The 21,153-nt window shown below is 38.8% G+C and overlaps 1 protein-coding gene across 2 annotated transcripts in view; it reads right to left on the bottom strand.

Annotated features, from left to right (window-relative positions):
- LOC134790539 (SET domain-containing protein SmydA-8-like) overlaps positions 1-21,153 on the bottom strand; it is a 33,000-nt gene extending 11,847 nt beyond the window's left edge. The window contains exon 1 of one of the 2 annotated variants that reach the window (XM_063761364.1): positions 19,967-21,153. In XM_063761364.1, the coding sequence (XP_063617434.1) occupies positions 19,967-21,140 (1,174 nt within the window). In that variant the 5' untranslated portion in view covers positions 21,141-21,153. Of the gene's footprint in view, positions 1-1,937; positions 3,165-19,966 lie in introns of those variants that run through there. The other variant, XM_063761363.1, reaches the window with a different exon arrangement.

Genomic DNA, 21,153 nt, shown 5'->3' with positions numbered 1-21,153 from the left:
TACACCGTTCATCGGTTTATATTTGAAGACGTAACAGGAACACATAAGAAGTTATTTTAGCATCAATAACATATTTTATATACTTATTAGTAGGTATAGTAGGGATAAGTTATTGACTCACTCTTACCTTGTAGGGACGTTGTTTCATGTTGCATTTGTGGGTGCATAATCCATTTTTCCATGACACTGTAACTATAGGTAGGTATTCAGCGCCTCGGTCACATTGGATCCTTTGGGTAAAATGCTGCGTACGGCCCACAATCCTTTGATCTGACCCCGTAGCATAAATGCTAAGAGCAGTCCTTTCCTAAGCAGTTTCAATAGAGGCGATTTTTCAGACGGTGCCTGCGTCTACGCGAGACTTTGTCTAGACGTTGTTCGCCGCCCACAATAATGTTAAAGTGTGCTTTTTACTACAAAATTTAATTTACAAACACTATTATACGGCATTTTCTTGTGCTTCGATAAGTTATCTGCAACGGGATAGCGCTCGCTACGCGTCGACACCTAGGAGGCGATAACGAATCCATTTCGCTTGTCAAAAGTGTTACTTGGCTAGACAATGTATGGCAGATATCGAATTCCGGTAACGAATGTTTTGCGTTTCGTTACAACATTGCAACTTGGCTAACATTTTCGTATTCGTTAATATTTTTCGACAGACTCATCTACGGTACCTGTCATTCCCATACATTTTTTATCGATTCGTTAGCGATATCTTTTTTCGAAATGCGTTTCGGCTAGGCCCCCAGGACCGTGAAGCGTGGCGAAATATAACTAGGGGAGCCGACCCCAAATAATGGGAAAAGGACAAGGAGAAGAAGAAGAAGAAGTTCTCGAGTATAGGTAGACATAAAAGTGGTCAGTGCTGGGCCCTCTGGTTCAAGAAGATTGTGCATGAATGCTTTAGCGTCTTTTCGAGTAGGTAGCTCAGTGGTAGAAGTGGATTATTCTTGCCACATGCCCGCTTACTTTCCTTTACTTCATATCATAATATGTATTAAGGGGAAATATTTGTAAAGTTTTACAGAAAAAAATTAAGTAAATAAGCAAAATAAATTTCTACACAGTCTGAAGTCTGAAAAACAAGAGTCGTAAAACGTCATAATTTCATAGAAGTTTGAGATTTAAAATAACACTTGCACTGCGTGTGCTATCAAAATCGTTGCAGACTTGTCTTGGTTTAACTATAGTTATCCACAATTCTTATATTACAGTTTCGTTTTCCCTCACGAGATTCTTGTTTATTTTTAACACCAACGTTAAAAACACCAAACAACTCTTTCGGCTCGATTCGGGAAATGAATTAGAGATTCAGTAGATATGAAATAGTAAAGATATATGACGTTCCACGGCAAAAGGTACCATATGGCGGCTGGCGCCGCGATTCCGGAAATGAATTACAGATTCACTAGATATGAAATAGTAAAGTTATGTAACGTTCCACGGCAAAAGGTACCTTATGGCAGCTGGCGTTTACGTCGCATAGCGCCGCAATAATATTAGAGCGACGTTATTAATAGCATAAGCGCCAACCGCCATAAGGTACCTTTACCCGTGGGACGTCACATATCTTTACTATATCGTATCTAGTTAATCTCTAATTCATTTCCCGAATCGCGCCGTTTAGCGTTTATAACACGGCGACGAATGACAGAAAGATGGACATTACAGAAATATCGGCGGAAATCGAGAGTTGGGTTACAACTTTTGTTTTATATTTATCATTATCACTTTATACGAGTATATATTATGTATGTTCGGATTGATTAATTGATTAATATATGTATAAAGTAAATATCCTAGGTAACGCATGCTGACCATAATTAAAATAAGTACTTGGTTTAATAACGGATTTTTGTTAATAGATTTAAGGTAAAACATGAAAAACTCGGATAAGTATTTGTTAGTTTTAAAATATCACGATATCACAATACCGAATAATTTCATATCGTCAGCAAATCCAAGCTTCAGTGCAAGTCTCAGTCGCAAATCAACAAAAATGTGGTTGGAGTAAGGGATTAAAGCCGCTAGTCTTTCTAGCACGAAAGTTTCTAGCTGGAATTGATTATCCAGGTTCAGCGTGGCTACGAGGCTCCCGAGGACGCCCTGCACCATGTTCACACGGGCAGGGGGTTCCAGGGCTTCGCAGTTGTCACACTGCCACTCGCACCGGGGGTCCAAAGGCGTTACCGGCAACAGAACTCCGACGCACTCCTTGTGCAAGCATCGCAACGCCGACAGCCTTGTTCCCATTTCAGAGGAGTCGGAGCACCTGTGGCATTTACACCAGAATCTTTTAGTTTTGTACAATTGAATTCGTCTGGCGGGCGTACACCAAAGCAGTCCAGTGTAACTGCTGACGATTTCTTCCCCAACTTCGATGTCTTTACTCGCGTAAACCGCCATTGTATAATCATCACCGAATTCATTTCTCGTGTTTGGAATGCAACTGTGATTCAAGAATGCGGATATTGGATATAGGCCGCGCAAAGGCACCATATTTTTCTGGCTGTGATTAGATATTCTAAATGAATTAATTTTTAATATTTTTGAACACATCGTAATGAACTTGACTTGTTCTTCAGGAATGGTGTTTTCTGGTAATAACGTTTGAAGTTCAGACCAGTCTACACTGCTAGAGTCGCTTTTCTGTAGCCGACAAAGCATTTCGACTTGCTGCTTTGATAGCAATAAACATTCTAAATATATAAGGATCCCGGCCATAAATTGGGCCTTATTATCAAATTCTTCATCCAGTTTCCAAGTAGTAGAAATTAAGTCACACTTTTGGGCATGACGCGTATTTTTACAGTTTTCGGAGCACACCATTAAATAACACTTTTCACACAAAACACAAGTTTTATTTATTTGAAAACAGTTGGTGCAAAAGGTGTCTTTATTCTGATCTGCCCGTGGTCCAATAACTAGAGGTTTGTTGGTAAAAATTAAATTTCCTTTTTCTATAAATTTTGTAGCAAATAACCCTCTTCCACCAAGGTTTGAGTGTTTGACATCCCAGGAACACGTGGCGTTTGTTGTGTGTGTTGCGAGATGTTCTTTAAGTACTTCTATGTTGGACAAATGTGCCATTATGGTGAGACACCGCCACAGGACTGCGAGATGTGGGGTCCAGGGAGCGCAAGCCGCGGCTGACTGACTCCGCTGTCTATGAAACTGACCTGATATGAAAATAGCGACAAGAGTATATTTCAAAACTGATTCATGGGCCTGTTAATCTTGTCGAATCTGACGTAATGTGAGTCGGTACACGAATTATGTTTATCGGCATGTCGAAACTAAAAGCATTCTTTAAATGTAGGTATTTATGTTGCGTACCATGCATTGTTGAAATACAACTAAGGTAGTATGTGACTACAGCGCTCATACTTAGTTGACTTTTGTGTTAGTATTGACGAGATCTGTTTACAGTTGGGAATTGTAGGTTTACGATTTCCGCTCTAAAGACGAGTTTAATAGAATTCCATTTAACTTTTTAAGTAGTCTCTTAGCAGATGTTAAAAAGGTAGGTACCGTAGGAGGCAGCAGAAAAAAAGTAAATAAAAATATGCCAAACTTTGTTAGCATTTCACATAGGTAGTTCGGGGTATTTCCTGAAATCAAATTAATTAACAGATAGCTAGTTTTTACTTAAGCTATTTTTAGCATGAGGTTTTAGTTCATATGTACCACTGTAAGCTGTTATTTATGAATACATTTAGTTAAAAAAAGTTTCTAAAAATAGCTTGTCTTCTGTTTTAAATTTAAAGAAATAAAACTACCTCAGGTACGGTCAGAGGATAAGCTTGGCCATCCAAAAAGGTAACGCTGCCAGCCTCCTGGGCACCCATAACACATGTAGGTGACCTGGGGAGCATTTTTTATTTATAAGTGTATTTTCAGATTTATCATAGTTTCTTTTAATTTTAATGATTAGTTTATTAATTGTATTTCTAATTGCTAATAAATTATAATTAGGTAGGTATGTTAAATATTATTACGACATTAAACGGTTTTTTTTTTAAATAAAATATAAAAACCAAGAAATAGTGTACGATCATACCTACTCATTGTTTACGTTGAAAATATGACGTAGGTAATATAGATCTATGAATGAATGACGTGTGACCTTTCGTCATTGTTCAACGTAGACTGTACAAAAATAACCTCTACACTGGTTGTCGATTTGTAGGTAGTGCCTAGCTAGGGCATACAGATGTAGTGCATAATTCTTTAGAATACCATCGTATTTTCTCGTAAACGTTCGTATTTGTGATGCTACGAGTACTTCAGTCAACCTTAGTACTTTTTGAATTGAGACTGACTGAAATAGCATGATACTTCGTACGTTTCCGTGAGAATACGATGGTAAAGGATTATGCACTGTACGAGTACCTTTATAACTTACGTACCATCAAACATTAATACCTTCTGTAAGCAACTTTACCATAGTCTACTTTAAGTGACAAAATATGGTATTTGTACTAAATATAAACAACTCATTGAAACCTCCTGATTCCTAATAAAAAAGGTAGCTTTTAAAAACTCCAGGCAACATTTTTTTTATGGTGGTGATTTTATGCGTCCCATATAACCATTCCGGTCGCAGAATCATCAAAGTGGTAACTAAATGTCAGATGTGTCGTAACAGAGTGCATGTGTCTAGAATTGTTTCGAAACTAAGTGCCGTCGCCGTGTGTACACTTTTCCGTAACAAGGTGTCGACACATTGTGTGCACTTTGCGTGCAGGTTGCGACCAAATCTAACAGCAAATTTGTGACAGCAAATGTCAATATAAAATACCTCTGGAAAACCAAGGTTTGTCAAACTACTATTAGTGTCTCGTGTGCTCGTAATTCTAGTAAGTCATCATGGGCGATGCAAATGATAATAATCGACCAAAACCATATTAACACCCAACACCCGTCAACCTTTTACAGAAAAGTTTTTAAAGAAATGCAATACGCTACTTAGGTCAGGCAACGAATGCTCAAAAAAGTTGTTGTGAACACAATTTTTGACTCCGTAACTTGGTTTAGACAAGTTACGAGGTGAACATATCAAAAGTCCCCGGTTCGGGGGGGGGGGGGGGGGGGGGGGCTTTGAAGGTCCCATTTTCCGGTTTTTCGATTATATCTCGGATACTATGCATCTTAGCGACATGGCCACTTATACAAAATGAAAGTAAATTTAATTTGTTACAAGTTTTTTCAGTAAATTTTTTTGATATGTTGAATAGTTATTGAGATATCCGCTCTTGAAAGTTTATTTAGGGCTCTCAATTTTATCTTGATAAGTATATCCACATCAGTGAAGGTACTAGGCCGTGTTTGGTATCGTTTTTGTATAAATCTGGGGTGCTGAATCCATTTATGGTATCACATTGACACCATTCCATTAAATTTGAAAAAAATCTTTTTAGGATTCCGTACCTCAAAAGGAAAAAACGGAACCCTTATAGGATCACTCGTGCGTCTGTATGTCTGTCCGTCTGTCACAGCCTATTTTCTCGGAAACTACTGGACCAATTAAGTTGAAATTTGGTACATATTATATGTTAATTAGGGACCCAAAGCCGGACATGTAACGTAAACAAATTAATTTTATACCCAAAAAATGACCACCCCCCCCTTTATCCCCGAAACTACTAGGTCTTAAATTTTGAAAAAAAAAAAATACACAAAATAGTTCTTTACCTATAGATGACAGGAAAACCTATTAGAAATGTGCAGTCAAGCGCGCAAGTCGGACTTAATGTACGGAACCCTTAATACGCGAGTCCGACTCGCACTTGGCCGGTTTTTTTAAAACTCCTCTTGACGCTTAACCGCTGAACCGATTTCGTTGAAATTTGGTATAGAAATAGTATAGTTCTTATAACCAAAATCATATTTTGAAGGTGTGAAAAGTGGCGTGGAAATTTGTACGGGAAATCAATAACCGCTGAACCGATTTATATGAAATTTGGGATAGTCTACATCGGCGGTCGGCAACCTGCGGCCCGCGGGCCGTATGCGGCTCGTGAAACTGTCACTTGCGGCCTGCGAGCCTCTCTGGCTATGTAATATTGAGAAACGACAATGTCTGATAAAGTCATAAATATTAACAAAGTGCGGCCCGCGTCAACTTACTCATCGTTAACTACGCTACTAAAACTACGCAAATAAAGGTTGCCTACCGCTGGTCTGCATCTTTGATTTAGTTGAAAATCATAAAAAACATGACTTTACACCTAAACTAAAACAGTATTAACTTCAAGAATTCAATTCTGAATTCCCCCCTATACTACATTTCACACCTTTAAAGGATGATTTTTGAGATAACTTATTATGTCCTGTCTAGGGACTCAAAATATATGTGTACCAAATTTAAATTAAAACTTTTCAGCAGTTTAAGCGTGAAGAGGAGTTTAAAAGAAAGTATTTTAATAAGTTTATATGTTTTTACTTCGGAATGGTGTCAATGTGATACCATAACTAAATTTGGTACTGCGAATTTATACGAAAACGATACCAAACATGGCCTCGTAGCTTTACTAATGTAGAAGTCAAGATAAAATTGAGAGCCCTAAATTCTTATTACTTGGCCTAACTTGTGTAGAAGGAAAAGGAAAAATAAAAGTCTTCGGCAGGAATATAAGACACAAATATATTTTTTTTGAGTTACTATTTCAATCATCAAACATAAACATACCTTGATTATATTATTCTAGTGAGATTCTCATGGATAAACAAAAACATTTAAAAAATTACAAGGTCGAAATGTCACGGAACTTGTGAGAGTTATATGTGAAAAATAAAAACTTTTATGACAAAAAAATCTGGATACAATTTAAGAATCACCAATTGCGTCGAGGAATCATCTGTATTTTTGCTTGTTTCATTAGGTACCTCCTTGCTTCTTTTTTTGTCCTTTGTATTCTGTAGCAATTGGTTAGATCTGAAAATAAAGATAACTTGCGTCGTCACGGATGTCGATTTATTGTCATCATTTTCATGGTCATGATTTTCGAATTCTGCACACCGTAAAACCTATAAAACGACATCCATGTCGACTTTTGTGATAAAATGCGTAGCCGCCATCTTGGATTCCAAAATGGTCATCATTTTCGAAACCGGCACTTCCTAAAACCTATAAATCGACACCCATCTCGACTTTTATGACAAAGTGTTTGGCTACCATCTGCACGCCAGAGTTGGGCATTATTCGAATTATTTTTCATCTAAATAATTATTCGAATAAACTATTATTCGTGGTGAGATTATTCGCGAATAATTTATTCACTAATAAACCATTCGTTTAGAATTTCGAATAATAAATGAATTATTCGTTATTTTATTCGAATAAATTACACGAATGATTTTTGTTATACACACTCAGATGCGTATTTTAGAGCCAAGGAATATTTAGGGAAAGGCCCCAACTGACCGTCGCCATCCATGAGGTGGAGAAAAATGGGAATTATTTATATGCAGCGCCTATTCCCATCTGTTTCCGGCGGGGACAAGTAGGAATACACCCGATATTTGTGTTCCCATTTGTCCCCACCCCAATGAGGTGGGGACAAATGGAAAATATTATAATGCAGGGTCTACCCATATGTTTCCCGCGGAGACAAATGGGAATTCACCCATTATGGATAATTATTTGTAATAATGGGTGGATTATTGTTGTATTCCCATTTGTCCCCAATTCACGTGACCTACGCCATGCATGAGGCGGGGACAAATGGGAATGTTTTATGTGAATTTTGGTGAGTCCATTTGTCCCCGATATTGGTGTTGCCATATTTGTGCCCGCCTCAATAGATTTGTTCCCATATGTTTCTCGCGGGAACAAATGGGAACATACTCATTATTGGTGTATTCCTATTTGTTCCCGCCCTACGTGACCGCCGCCATACGTGAGGCGGAGACAAATGGGTACGATAAATATGCAGCGCCTATTCCCTCAGTTCCCGACGTAGACAACTGGGAATACATTGTGTGTGAAAAAAATATTTATATGCAACGCCTATTCCATCTGTTCCTGGCGGGGACAAATGGGAATACATCAGATTATTGTGTGTTCCCATTTATCCCCACCCCGATAAGGTGGGAAAAAATGGGAAATATTTGCATGCGAATCCTATTCCATCTGTTCCCTACGGAGATAAATGGGAATACATCCGAAAATTGTGTGTTCCCATTTGCCCCACCCCGATATAAAGGTGGGAAAAAATGGGAAATATTTACATGCAAACCCTATTCCATCTGTTCCCTGCGGGGATAAACGGGATTACATCCGAAAATAGTGTGTTCCCATTTGTCCCCACCCCAATAAGGTGGGAAAAAATGGGAAATATTTACATGCAAATCCTATTCCATCTGTTACCTGCGGGGATAAATGGGAATACATCCATAAATTGTGTGTTCCCATTTGTCCCAACCCCGAAAAGGTGGAAAAAATGGGAAATATTTACATGCAAATCCTATTCCATCTGTTCCTTGCGGAGATAAATGGAATTACATCTGAAAATTGTGTGTTCCCATTTGTCCCCACCCTGATAAGGTGGGAAAAAATGGGAAATATTTACATGCAAATATTATTCCATCTGTTCCCTGCCGGGATAAATGGGAATACATCCAAAAATTGTGTGTTGCCATTTGTCCCCACCCCGAAAAGGGGGAAAAAAAATGGGAAATATTTACATGCAAATCCTATTCCATCTGTTCCCTGCGGGGATAAATGGGAATACATCTGAAAATGGTGTGTTCCCATTTGTCCCCACACCAATAAGGTGGGGACAAATAGGAAATATTTATATGCAGCGTCTTTTCCTATTTTTTCGCCACGGGGACATATGGGAATACACCCATTATTGGTTATAATGGGTGCATTATTGGTGTAATCCCATTTGTCCCCTATCCCCACGTGACCTACGCCATACATGAGAAGGGACAAATGGAAATGTTTTATATGCAGCGCCTATTCCCATCTGTTCCCGGCGGGGAACAATAAGAATACACCCGTTATTGGTGTGTTCCTGTTTGTTCCCGCTTCAATGAAGTGGGGACAAATGGGAAAGATTGTTCATCTTTTCCCACATGTTCCCGAAGGGGACAAACGGAAATACCCCCATTATTGGTGTATTTCCAGTTGTTCCCGCCCCACGTGACTACCAATACATGAGGCGTATTCCCAGTTCCCACACCTCAAATCAACCAACCACCAAATCAACCACCATAAACCGATAGAAAACATTTTCTTTTTACTATTGGCTAAATAGTTATTTTGTAAGCTAATTATTCGAAAATAATTTATTCGTGGGCTATTTTATATTATTCGTCATTCGCGAATAATTTGGTCATTCTCATAATAGTAGTAGGGCTTACGGCGATATTTACATCGAAAGCTGCATTTTTGGCAGAAAGCAAGCCGCTTTGCCCAGTGATACTAGGGACCAATCTGAATGATTTCATCCGAGGAAACACAAATTTCATTCACTAGAATTCAAGATGGTGGACCTTTTCCAAAATGGCGGCTGCAATATTAAAAAAAAATTAAAGACACAAAACGGCTGCACCGATTTTAGTGATTGATATATCGATCAATTCGTATTGACACTTGTAATCGAATAAAAAATATGGCATTTAATAAATTAAAGATGGCGGCCGAATATTAAGAAAATTGTGTTTTTTTTCTTTTATTTTTTTCCTTCTAATGAAAATAACAACTAAATATTCTATAATATGATCACATATTCATTCATTTAAATGAAACCTGATAATATTATCTGCAAAATAAAAAATAATCTTAACAATCCGTTGAGTAGTTTTTGAACTATACGCAGTTTAAAAAGCGCGTAACTGCCGTTCGAAACGGCCCGCTTGCGCGGCTCGCATCAAAACTGAGAACTTTGATGATTTAAAGGTAAAAAAAGAACTGAAAACATATTTACTTTATTTATTGAGCTATAAATAAATAAATAAATTGTATTTCTGCTTATTATTTGTGACCATCACGGGAAAAGGTATAGCGGCTGGCGCTTACGTCGCTTAGCACCGCAATTGTATTGGAGTGGCGTTAATAATAGCGTAAGCGCCATCCGCCCTAAGGTACCTATACCAGTGGGTTCAAATTTATTCCTCTCTATCATCTTTGCCCGATGTGGTTGAACTGAAAGAAAAGAAAATTCATATGAAATCAGATCAAAATATACCTAATATAATTAAATAAAATATATAGAGATGAACTACGCCAAACTGTCCCGCCCCTCCAATACTATTTCAATGTGTGTAGTATTGAAATAGTAATGGAGGGCGGGACAGTTTGGCGTGGTTTATCTCTAAGTACCTTTTGTTTTTGCAAGTGCTGCATTGCACTGTGCAGGGTAGACCCACCCTCCGACACGTGCAGCGCATTGTTTCGCAGCCTTTTTTACAGCCGCAATGGTCCAGGTATGATAATTCACGCCACATCGCCCTAGCATCAGACCATTGCGATTCCCAACTGCCATTAGATGACTTCCAACCCCAAGAGGATGGCAATGGCACAGAGGCATCATCAAGAATAAGGGCATATCACCCCATAAGTGGCCTGCTTGATATGTGAGACGGAGCGCGTGTTTATGTAATGCTGCCGATGTTGGTGGGATGCTGGTTACCAATTTATTTTTATTAGCAAATAGCTCCTTGCGTACCAAGTTGTCCGACGAATGTGATATTTGTGGGTCATATAAGTAGCAGGTGCAGGAAGGCTTTGTAATGGCTGCGATATTCTTTCAAGGTTGGTGTAGGTAACTTCAGGGTGTAACAACCACGTTTTGAAGCAAGACTTCTTTCCTTTTGTATGGAAGTAAGAAGTAGTGTCACACCCTGTAGAGGCGTTCACGCCACGAAGAGCGGTTGATCTGTCAGGACCCAAAGTATTTGCTATTTATGAACATCGATATAACGGCGTTTATTTGCAGTCCCAGTTAGTAGCCATAACTCTTGCAGGCCACTATCAATTGAAGATTGATGATATGATATCAATAACACCAAAACATCTGTATCGGAATTCGGAAGATCTAATCAAAATACGCCTAATTCCCTGTTCTGCCTGATCTTTTGCGTGAAGTACGATGCGGCCATCAGCTTCTTCCGCATGTGTTCCTATTCATAAGATCAGGCAGAACAGGGAATTAGGCGTATTTTGATTAGATCTTCCGATACAGATGTTTTGGTGTTATTGATATCATATCATCAAACTTAAATTGAGAGTGGCCTGCAAGAGTTATGGCTATTTACTGGGACTGCAAATAACGCCGTTATGGTGATGTTCATAAAATAGCAAATACTTTGGGTCCTGACAGATCAACCGCTCTTCGTGACTTTCACGCCTCTACAGGGTGTGACACTACTTCTTACTTCCATACAAAAGGAAATAAGTCTTGCTTCAAAACGTGGTTGTCACACCCTGAAGTTACACCAGCTTTGAAACAAATATCGCAGCCATTACAAAGCCTTCCTGAAGAAATCATGGCTATGCCGGAAAAGTTCACCTGCTACCTATATGACCCATAAATAGCACATTCGTCGGACAACTTGGTACGCAAGGAGCTATTTGCTATTAAAAAGAAATTTCTAACCAGCATCCCACCAACATCGGCAGCATTACATAAACACGCGCTCCGTCTCACATATTAAGCAGGCCAGTTATGGGGTGATATGCCCTTATTCTTGATGATGCCTCTGTGCCATTGTCATCCTCTTGGGGTTGCAAGTCATCTAATGGCAGTTGGGAACCGGTGGTCTGATGCCAGGGAGATGGCGTGAATTATCATACCTGGACCATTGCGGCTGTAAAAAAGGCTGCGAAACAATGCGCTGCACGTGTCGGAGAGTGGGTCTACCCTGTACCTACAGTGCAATGCAGCACTTGCAAAGGCAACTGCAAAAACGAAAGGTACTTACAGATAAACCACGCCAAACTGTCCCGCCCCTCCATTACTATTTCAATACTATTACACACATTGAAATAGTAATGGAAGTTAGTTTAGCGTAGTTCATCTCTATATATTTAATTTAATTATATTAGGTATATTTTGTTCTGATTTCATATGAATGTTCTTTTCTTTCAGTTCATCCACATCGGACGAAGATGATAAAGAGGAATAAATTTGAACCCACGGGTATAGGTACCTTAGGGCGGATGGCGCTTACGCTATTATTAACGCCGCTCCAATACTATTGCGGTCCTAAGCGACGTAAGCGCCAGCCGCCATAACTTTTCCCGTGATGGTCACAAATAATAAGCAGAAATACAATTTATTTATTTATTTATAGCTCAATAAATAAAGTAAATATGTTTTCAGTTCTTTTTTTTTACCTTTAAATCATCAAAATTCTCAATTTTGACGCAAGCCACGGGAGCGGGCCGTTTCGGACGGCAGTTACGCGCTTTTTGAAATGCGTATAGTTCAAAAACTACTCAACCGATTGTTAAGATTATTTTTTTATTTTGCAGATAATATTATCAGGTTTCATTTAAATGAAAGAATATGTGATCATATTTTAGAATATTTAGTTGTTATTTTCCTTAGAAGGAAAAAAAATAAAGAAAAAAACACAATTTTCTTAATATTCGGCCGCCATCTTTAATTTCTTAAACGCCATATTTTTTATTCGATTACAAGTGTCAATACGAATTGATCGATATATCAATCATTAAAATCGGTGCAGCCGTTTTGTGTCTATAATATTTTTAAATATTGCAGCCGCCATTTTGGAAAAGGTCCGCCATCTTGAATTCTAGTGAATGAAATTTGTGTTTCCTCGGATGAAATCATTCAGATTGGTCCCTAGTATCACTGGGCAAAGCGGCTTGCTTTCTGCCAAAAATGCAGTTTCTTTTCGCTAAGCTCTATCACTATCATTCGTTATTCGTCATTCGAATGAATTTTGCCCATCTCTGCTGCACGCAAGACATTTCTATTATTTTTACGTACAAAGATGACCCCCTGTCAACTTTCAATCGAGATTTAATCGATAATTTATTCGATTAATTCAATTTCAATCTTTGTTAGGTCGACTAAATTAATCGCGATTAAAATTTGAGGATAATTTTTTTTTATTCCATTAATTAGTCGAATAAACAGTTAATAGATTAATGCCCATCTCTGACCACGGCATGGCTCTTACACTTTGAGAATATCTGAAAACGAATGAACACAAGGAGCCATTTTGCAAATCCAGTAACTTTGTTACTACTTTTGACAGCGCGTGTCTACACAGAGTCTACACAAAGTCGACACATTGCGACTACTTTGCGACTGGAATATTTCTCAGCCTTAAACCATATTTATACATCATAATTAACAAGTTTAGTAGTATGTAAAGCGTTATTTCTGTTATTTAAGTATAGTGTACGCATCGAAGTACTAAAAATGCATCAAATAATATAGTTATGAACACAGGCACTGAGAAGTAAACAATTTAATTGCCGGCTAAACTAAAACAATGTGGTGGCGCGTTGTTTATTTTACACTTAGTTTATCAAATCACTCGAGCAGTTTAATTCCCCATAGTAATTTAAGTCCTATTGTAATATAAATGCAAACAATATATAATTACGTCTTGTAATCCGTTTTAGAGATGGCGTATTATGTCACTTATTTTTATTTAAGTATTTTGCCATCTGACAGTTTCCATTTGACAGGAACAAAATGAACGAATGAACGAATGATTTTGGGATAAAGTAGTCGCAAACTGGTAACAATGTGTGCACACGGCGACCACACTTTGTGTGTAAATATGAATGTGTCGACCCTTCCCCATTTCTGGTAACTGTGTCGACACGGCGACGACTCTGCGACTGGAATTGTGACCGAAACAGACGGTGTCGACACAAGATGTGTCTACACCGTGTCGTAACGGCGACTGGAAATGGTTGTATGGGGTGGTAGTGGTGGTGGAGGTGATCCGGAGACAGACCAAAGTAGTAGACATAGGTCGATGAACTGAAATGGGCCTAACCGTAAGCGATAGAGTTAGACCTCGAAAAGTCTGCAGAGATTTTCATAGCCCACGCAGTGCAAGTGTTATTTTAAACCTCAAAATGCTATGAAACTACTTCTACTTCATGATGGCTATTAAGTGCCTTAAACCTCGCTCATCTGGAGGGCCAGATGGTATCCCTGTATTTGTACAACCTTTCATTAAATCAATCCAGATACCCAAATTGTTGGAAAACCACCAGAGTTACTCCAGTTCCTAAGGGAGGTCCGGACACTGATGTTACCTCTTTTAGACCCATAGCAGTTCTACCAGTGTTCGGAAAAGTCTTCGAAATGGTACTTAACCACCACATAAGTCGTCAGGTGGCTGATTGTCTGCACTCAAGCCAGCACGGTTTCCGTAAATCCCGGTCTACAACAACTAATCTCGTAGCTCTCGCTGACTATGTCTGCAAAGAGATGGATGAGGGACGCCAGGTTGATCCTGCGTACTTCGATTTCAGGAAGGCCTTCGACCTGGTCGATAACGACATTCTGTTGGGGAAACTAGCGCTAGCTGGTTTTACGCCGAAATTTTTAAAATTCTTCGCGAGTTACATGTCCAACCGGCAACAGTATGTCAGGGGTCAGGGTGAGCGGTTTTGAATCAAACGATTACTACACCCGGTCTGGAGTAAGTCAGGGCAGTACTCTGGGGCCTACGCTGTTTCTCCTTATGGTGAATGATTTGCCTGACGTAGCTCGCACTGCTAAATTACTCCTTTTTGTTGATGACCTGAAGCTGTTCTGAGGTATCAGTAGTGTGGCTGACAGTGTGACATTGCAGGCTGATATTGATGCTGCAGCTGAGTGGAGTGCGTTAAATCGGCTACCTTTTAATGTAAATAAGTGTAAAGTGATAACTTTCTCACGCACACGTTCGCCACTCCTAACTCAATACAGTTTAGCTGATGTCACCCTGGAGAGAGTTAGCGAAATCCGCGATTTAGGCTTAATTCTTGTGGATAAATTTGACTTTCACACACATGTCATTAATATTAGTAAACAGGCTAGTAAAATTTTAGGATTTGTTATGCGGATATGTAAACAATTTCATGTTGGAGTAGCTAAAGTTCTATATAACGCATATGTGCGCAGCAAATTAGAGTACGGTGCTATTGTCTGGGATCCTTACGAAGACAAGTACTCTCTCAAATGTTGGAGAGAATACAGCGCAAATTTGCTCGCTGGTTATATAAAAAAGCCTATGGGTACTATCCGTACCTCTATCCTCCACCTTTGTTTCGGGGATGGTCGGGCAGGATACGCTTGAACTGAGGAGGAAATTCTTACTCTTAGTTCATTTTCTCTCGGTCGTTCATCATCGAGTCGACAGCCCAGAGGTGTTGGAGGGGATGGGATTGGTAGTTCCTAAGAGGATACCCCAAGATGTGGACGGAGCGGTAGCGCCGCGCCGGTGGCCAAGCCTTTTGCAGCGGCCTTCCGCTCGCACATGCTACGCGAGGCACGCTCCTACCTCTCGCGCTTTATGGACTCTACACTCAATGCTCGCTCAGTACGCAGATGCCGACATGTTTGCTAGTAGTTTAGCATACCTATGCAATACTGCTAGACTTTTTCTTAATTCTAAATATTGTAAGTTATTGACTGAATTGTAAATTTTATCTTTGTCGACATTATATAAATCTAAAATATTGTACCTAATTAATTGACTGAATTTGTAAATTTTATCCTTCTTGACATTTTCTCTGTTTTCATGTTTTTTTGTATTTTTTTTTAATTACTTATATATTTTTCTAGTGTGTAAGTGAATGGTGTTACTGTAAGCTTGCACTTTATTAAATAAATAAATATAAATATAAATGAAATTATGACGTATAAATAACACTTGCACTACGTGGGCTATCAAAATTGCTGCAGCCTTTTCTTGTTCTAACTCTATCTATATATGCTTGATACATTGTTTAAATTTGATTTGTTTTGGATTTATATAAGTAAATTTGAATAATTTACCTTTTTAGGTACATAATAGAAAAGTCTGTTAATTCACTAAAATTCCTGACATTTTCGTATTCCGGCCGCATTCCTGACAAACGGCCAAAATTCCTGACAACTGGTAACCCTAGGAGGGAAGCAACAAACCGGGCTGCTTGGAGCAGAATTGGAGAGGCGGATTTCGTATACACCCATTGTTGGGCATACCCAACAGGCACGAAGAAAATACTTAGTCGTTGTTAAAAATTGCAATACAAAAAAAAATAAAGCGAGTAGAAGCTTTGTATGTAAAACATCAACTCGCTCTAATTTCTTCGTATTACAATTTCTAGCAACGAAAACTAGTAGAGTCGGACCAAAACAAGTCTGCAGCGGATTTGATAGCCCACGCAGTGCAAGTGTCATTTATACGTCATAATTTCATAGAAGTTTGACGTTTAAAATAACACTTGCACTGCGTGGGCTATCAAATCCGCTGCAGACTATTTTTGGTCGGACAGACGTAGATATACATTACACAAGGTGTAACAAAAATAGTGGGTTTTTTTTTTCTATGGGACAGGTCGTCCAAATCGGCTAACCCTCCATACAAAGGCCAAAAATTTTTCGCGTCGAAAAATTCTTACTATTCCTTTGTCCCTAATCAGAAAACGGTGCCCTATGCCCTTAAACGGATCCCCACTATTTTTGTTATACCTTGTATGTAATTTGAATGTTTATGTCAAATTACATGTTATTTTAGTATGTCGTTTTACCATGACAGAAATAACTTAGTTTGTAAACATGTAGGCAGTGGCGTAGCTAGCATGGGTGGCACCCGGGGCGGAAATTGTGGGTGTCACCCCAAAATTCAATCAAAATTGTAAAATATGTTTAATATTTTACAATTATAAAATTACGTTTAATATTCCATAGCTCACAATTTACTCCATCGCTTTCATTTTAGATTCCATGAACTCTCAATAGTCTACACCCTGGCGGGTGTTGCCTCTGCGCGCGTTCTATGACACGGGCAAGGACAGCATCCGCTCGGTGTAACCCACATTTCATAAGTGTCATAAGGGCATCTACATGTTGGCTTGGGCTCCGCGCACGCCTCCCAAAGGTCCGAGTCATCATTGTCCCGTGAAAGATATACAAATAATTTACGTTAATAAAAAAAAAATGACAAGTGCGCGATTTGAAAGAGATTCTGTAAAATCCCATTTCACAATGAATTTCAAATAGTCCAGAGTCACCCAATTAGAAACAGTGACATAGCTTCTCAATTACAGAGATAATCACATAATAAAAAAAAACCTTTCTGAATAAAAAAACCTACGAGGCGCCAACATATATTATTATTGTTACATACCAGGAACCCCGAGAGATTTTAACCATGCATTTCTGAGGCCAAAATAAGGAAAATATACTAAAAGAGTTTACGTCAATTTCGCCAAAATAAAATTGTTTTTCAATTTTTTGTACATAAAATGTAAATGTATGTAAATTTGTAAAACTGTCACCCAAAAATAATTTTAACTTTTTTTATCAATTACAGAAATAATCACATAATTAAAAAAAACTTTTAAAAAGTTGCGTAACTTTCCACATGAGAATTTCTCGTTTTTCGATTTTTTGTACATAAAATGTAAATGCTATAATTTGTAAAACCGTCACCCAAAAATAATTTTAACTTTTTTTTGTCAATTACAGAAATAATCACATAATTTAAAAAAAACTTTCCAAAGTTGCGAAACTTTCCACATGTGAATTTCTTGGTAACTTCTGAGAATGTTCTCGAGAACGAGAATTTATTTATTTATCGTAGTTTATACCATGAATATTCACGATAGTTTAGGTGTAGTATCCTTACCCCCAGAAAATTCCGACTTTTGGTCTACCGCTTCCGGTCAGAAAAATGTATGACGGCCCGGCCAAACGGTCAGACCCCAGGTGGGGGGTGCTCGACCAAATGTCATAGAGGGACCCTGGCAGTTTTTGACGCCGCCATGTTTTTTTCAATACGGCCGACTTTTTTTTTATTTTTTCAAGTTTGTCCTAGCGCGCTGAAATTTTGGTCACGGAATCTCGGAGTCCCCTAAATACCCATGAAAAATTTTTTTTTGGAAAAATGCTACAATTGTGGGAAAACTGGCCACTATTATTTTGTATGGCAACTTTTAAACGGTGCGTGATAGGTGGGGGGTGCTCGACCAAATGTCATAGAGGGCCCCGAGACAAAACAAACTGCATAAAAAAAAATCGAAATGGTCGACTTTTTTTTTTAATTTTTTCAAGTTGGTCCGAGCGCGCTGAGATTTGGCATGGCGGGAGATAGAGGCCTCTAGATTCCTATGACAAAAATTTTTTTTATGGAAAAAATCCAAGATGGCCGTACAATCATTTGCATGTTGCAGGAATGTTCTGAGAACATTCTCGAGAACGTTTCCGCTTTTTGGGAATGTTCTGCAATTTGCTGGTGGATTTGGTGGTGGTGGGGGGCTGGTGGATTTGTTGCTGGACTATGAAACTAGGCGAATTCCAAAACAGTTTATAGGATATTTTAGTCTTTAAATATGATCAGGAATATTCTGTCAAAATCTCTCGGGTTCCTCATCGGCATGTTGTATATTATTTCCTTGATGGCGGTTGTGCAATCTGCCACAGTTTTACGAATTTTTATAGATGGCACTACTGATGTTCACGGTCGGGTGTCACCCCCCAAATGTGTGACACCCGGGGCGGACCGCCCCCGCCGCCCCCCCCTAGCTACGCCACTGCATGTAGGTAATAAGTATGGCGATGGCTATTAGGTTCGGTGACTCTATAATATAATTTTAGGCGTTTTACTTCGTTTTTTATGAATGAATGCGTAAATAAATGATTACCGTATCTTCGCGGCCTCGTTGCTATTAATAAACTGACTCTGAAGAATCGCGAGAAGAATATAGTTAGGTCGGGAATAATTATATTCATGCTATCCACTTCTAGATATTTTTAAGTATCGCTTATTTGATTAGTGTAAAAATAGGGTATTTTTTCTAAGTTTAGCTATAGGTATGTATCTCGTACCTACCTATATGTTAAAGGACAGCTAAAATAATGGTTATCAAGTGAACCTCTTCACTTGTCTCCTGCTTGTTTACTCTACTACTTCTGTTATACTTTCGTTTAAATTAAATGGAAGGATAAAACTAATTGTTTACCCACCAAGTATAGAATGTAAAAAATATATTTTTCATATGCGCTCGAAATAAGTCTCTGCAATTAGTGTCTTCGAAAATTAGTGAACCAGTTTGTATTTTATTCTCTGAATTGCGAAATAGTTAAATGCGACGAAATAGTTACGTACATGCACGACGGTGTCAAACAATTAAGCATTCCACTTTTTTGTAATCTTTCGCTTGCTCGGGTTATTACTTAGTACGAAGAGTAAACAACATTTTTGCTCCATTTATGAATATTTCCTTAAGTAGTACCTAGGTACATTCATATTCTTAATGAGGGTATCAGAAATATCAAAGACATATGTAACTCCGTATAAGATGAATAAAATCTAAGAAAAAAACGTGCCTCGGAAATCAAGAAAAAGTAATTCTAGGATAGATGGCGCACACACCTTTGGCCTATGGTCGGCTAGATGGCGTTGACGACACCGTATTATATTTAACAATTTTAACACATAGGTATCAGTGAATGAACATGGGTCAAAATGATATAAAAATAATAATATCATTTATCCATACCATATATACAATTTATTTCGATATTTTTATACGTTTTCATTTTGAGTTTTAGTCGTGTGTTGATAGATGGCAGTAAATTTACTTTGACTACAAAATTTACTATGACAGGACCCCTCTATACTATCTATTCTCTTTGGAAATATCCAGAAAGCAATAGGTAACTAAATATTGAGTAATATCGTAACATGAAGTTAACACGAAGGTGGCCTCAAATTATACGTCATTTACCTATATGTTATTTACCTATTACAAATAAGTACTTACCATGATAACGGAGTCCTTCAACTTCTCCAATCTCCCAAATAATCCGGCACTGTAGATCGACTACGACTTGGTTCGTTTTTGGAATGTATTTAGTGATCCGGTTAGCGAGATAGTTTTCCAAATGGTCTACGTCTCCGAAATCAATTGACCCGAGCAAGCTGCCGATAGCACTCTGCACGGCACCGATATTCTTCCTAGGTACTCTCAACCCACATTCAAGGCATTGCCACGCACTGGCCATATTCAATGGCTGAATAGGTAATATACTACCAGGACATTCGGTCACAAAGCACTTGAGAGCGGCTAGGAGAGTTCCTCTCTCAGTAGGGTCCGCACAACGGTCACATTTGCACAGAAAATGTTTGGTTTTATACAGTTGAGTTTGTCGGGAAGGCGTCCCCCATAAAAATCCAGAGTAACACGTAAATATCTCACATCCCGCTCGTATATGCTTAATTGCTTTGACTGTCATTTGAGCATCGCTGTTGTAACTGTGCCTCGTGTTTGGTACACAGTTATGATTCATCAAACTAGCCACAGGATATAGTCCTCTTCTGCTCATTTCCTTCTTACCGTATGCGATTGCAATTTGATACGCGTTTGCATCGAGTACACAACACGCAAGTCTCATTAGATCTTCTTCGGATTTTGGTATTTCAAAGTATTGCTTTAGGTCTCTAATCTCAGATCCGTGTTGTGGTAACATGTGAGCTTGGAGGGCGGATAGTAATTGTTTTTGATCCTGGTTAAGCAATAACACACGTATGGCAGTGAGTGCGCGTGACACAGTCTTATCGCTGAACTCTTCAACAGGCACTTTTTTCTCCCAGTGTGAGATAATGTTGCAGTCAATAAAATGCACGTCACTATTTTGACACTGTTCGGAACACAACAACAGTCCGCATTTTAAACATTTAACCACATTCTCTGTGTCGTGTTTATAACATGCTGTACATCCGCCTTGTTCTACAGATGCAGCCCGCGGCCCGCTGATGAGAGGGTGATCCACGAAGAGTACTTCCCCCGATAATATGTCTTCCGTTGCGATAAGCCCACGGCCTCCAACTGACGATTCACCGATTTCCCATTTGCTGGAATGTAGAACTCCGTCGACGGAGCTGTAGAGTCCTAAGTGTTCCTTTACCATTTGCGACAATTGATCCAACGATAACATCCTGCCGTGACTC

Source organism: Cydia splendana, chromosome 5 (genome assembly GCF_910591565.1).
Source record: "Cydia splendana chromosome 5, ilCydSple1.2, whole genome shotgun sequence".
In the NCBI taxonomy this organism is placed as follows: domain Eukaryota; kingdom Metazoa; phylum Arthropoda; class Insecta; order Lepidoptera; family Tortricidae; genus Cydia; species Cydia splendana.
This window is presented reverse-complemented; position numbering and strand designations above follow the sequence as displayed.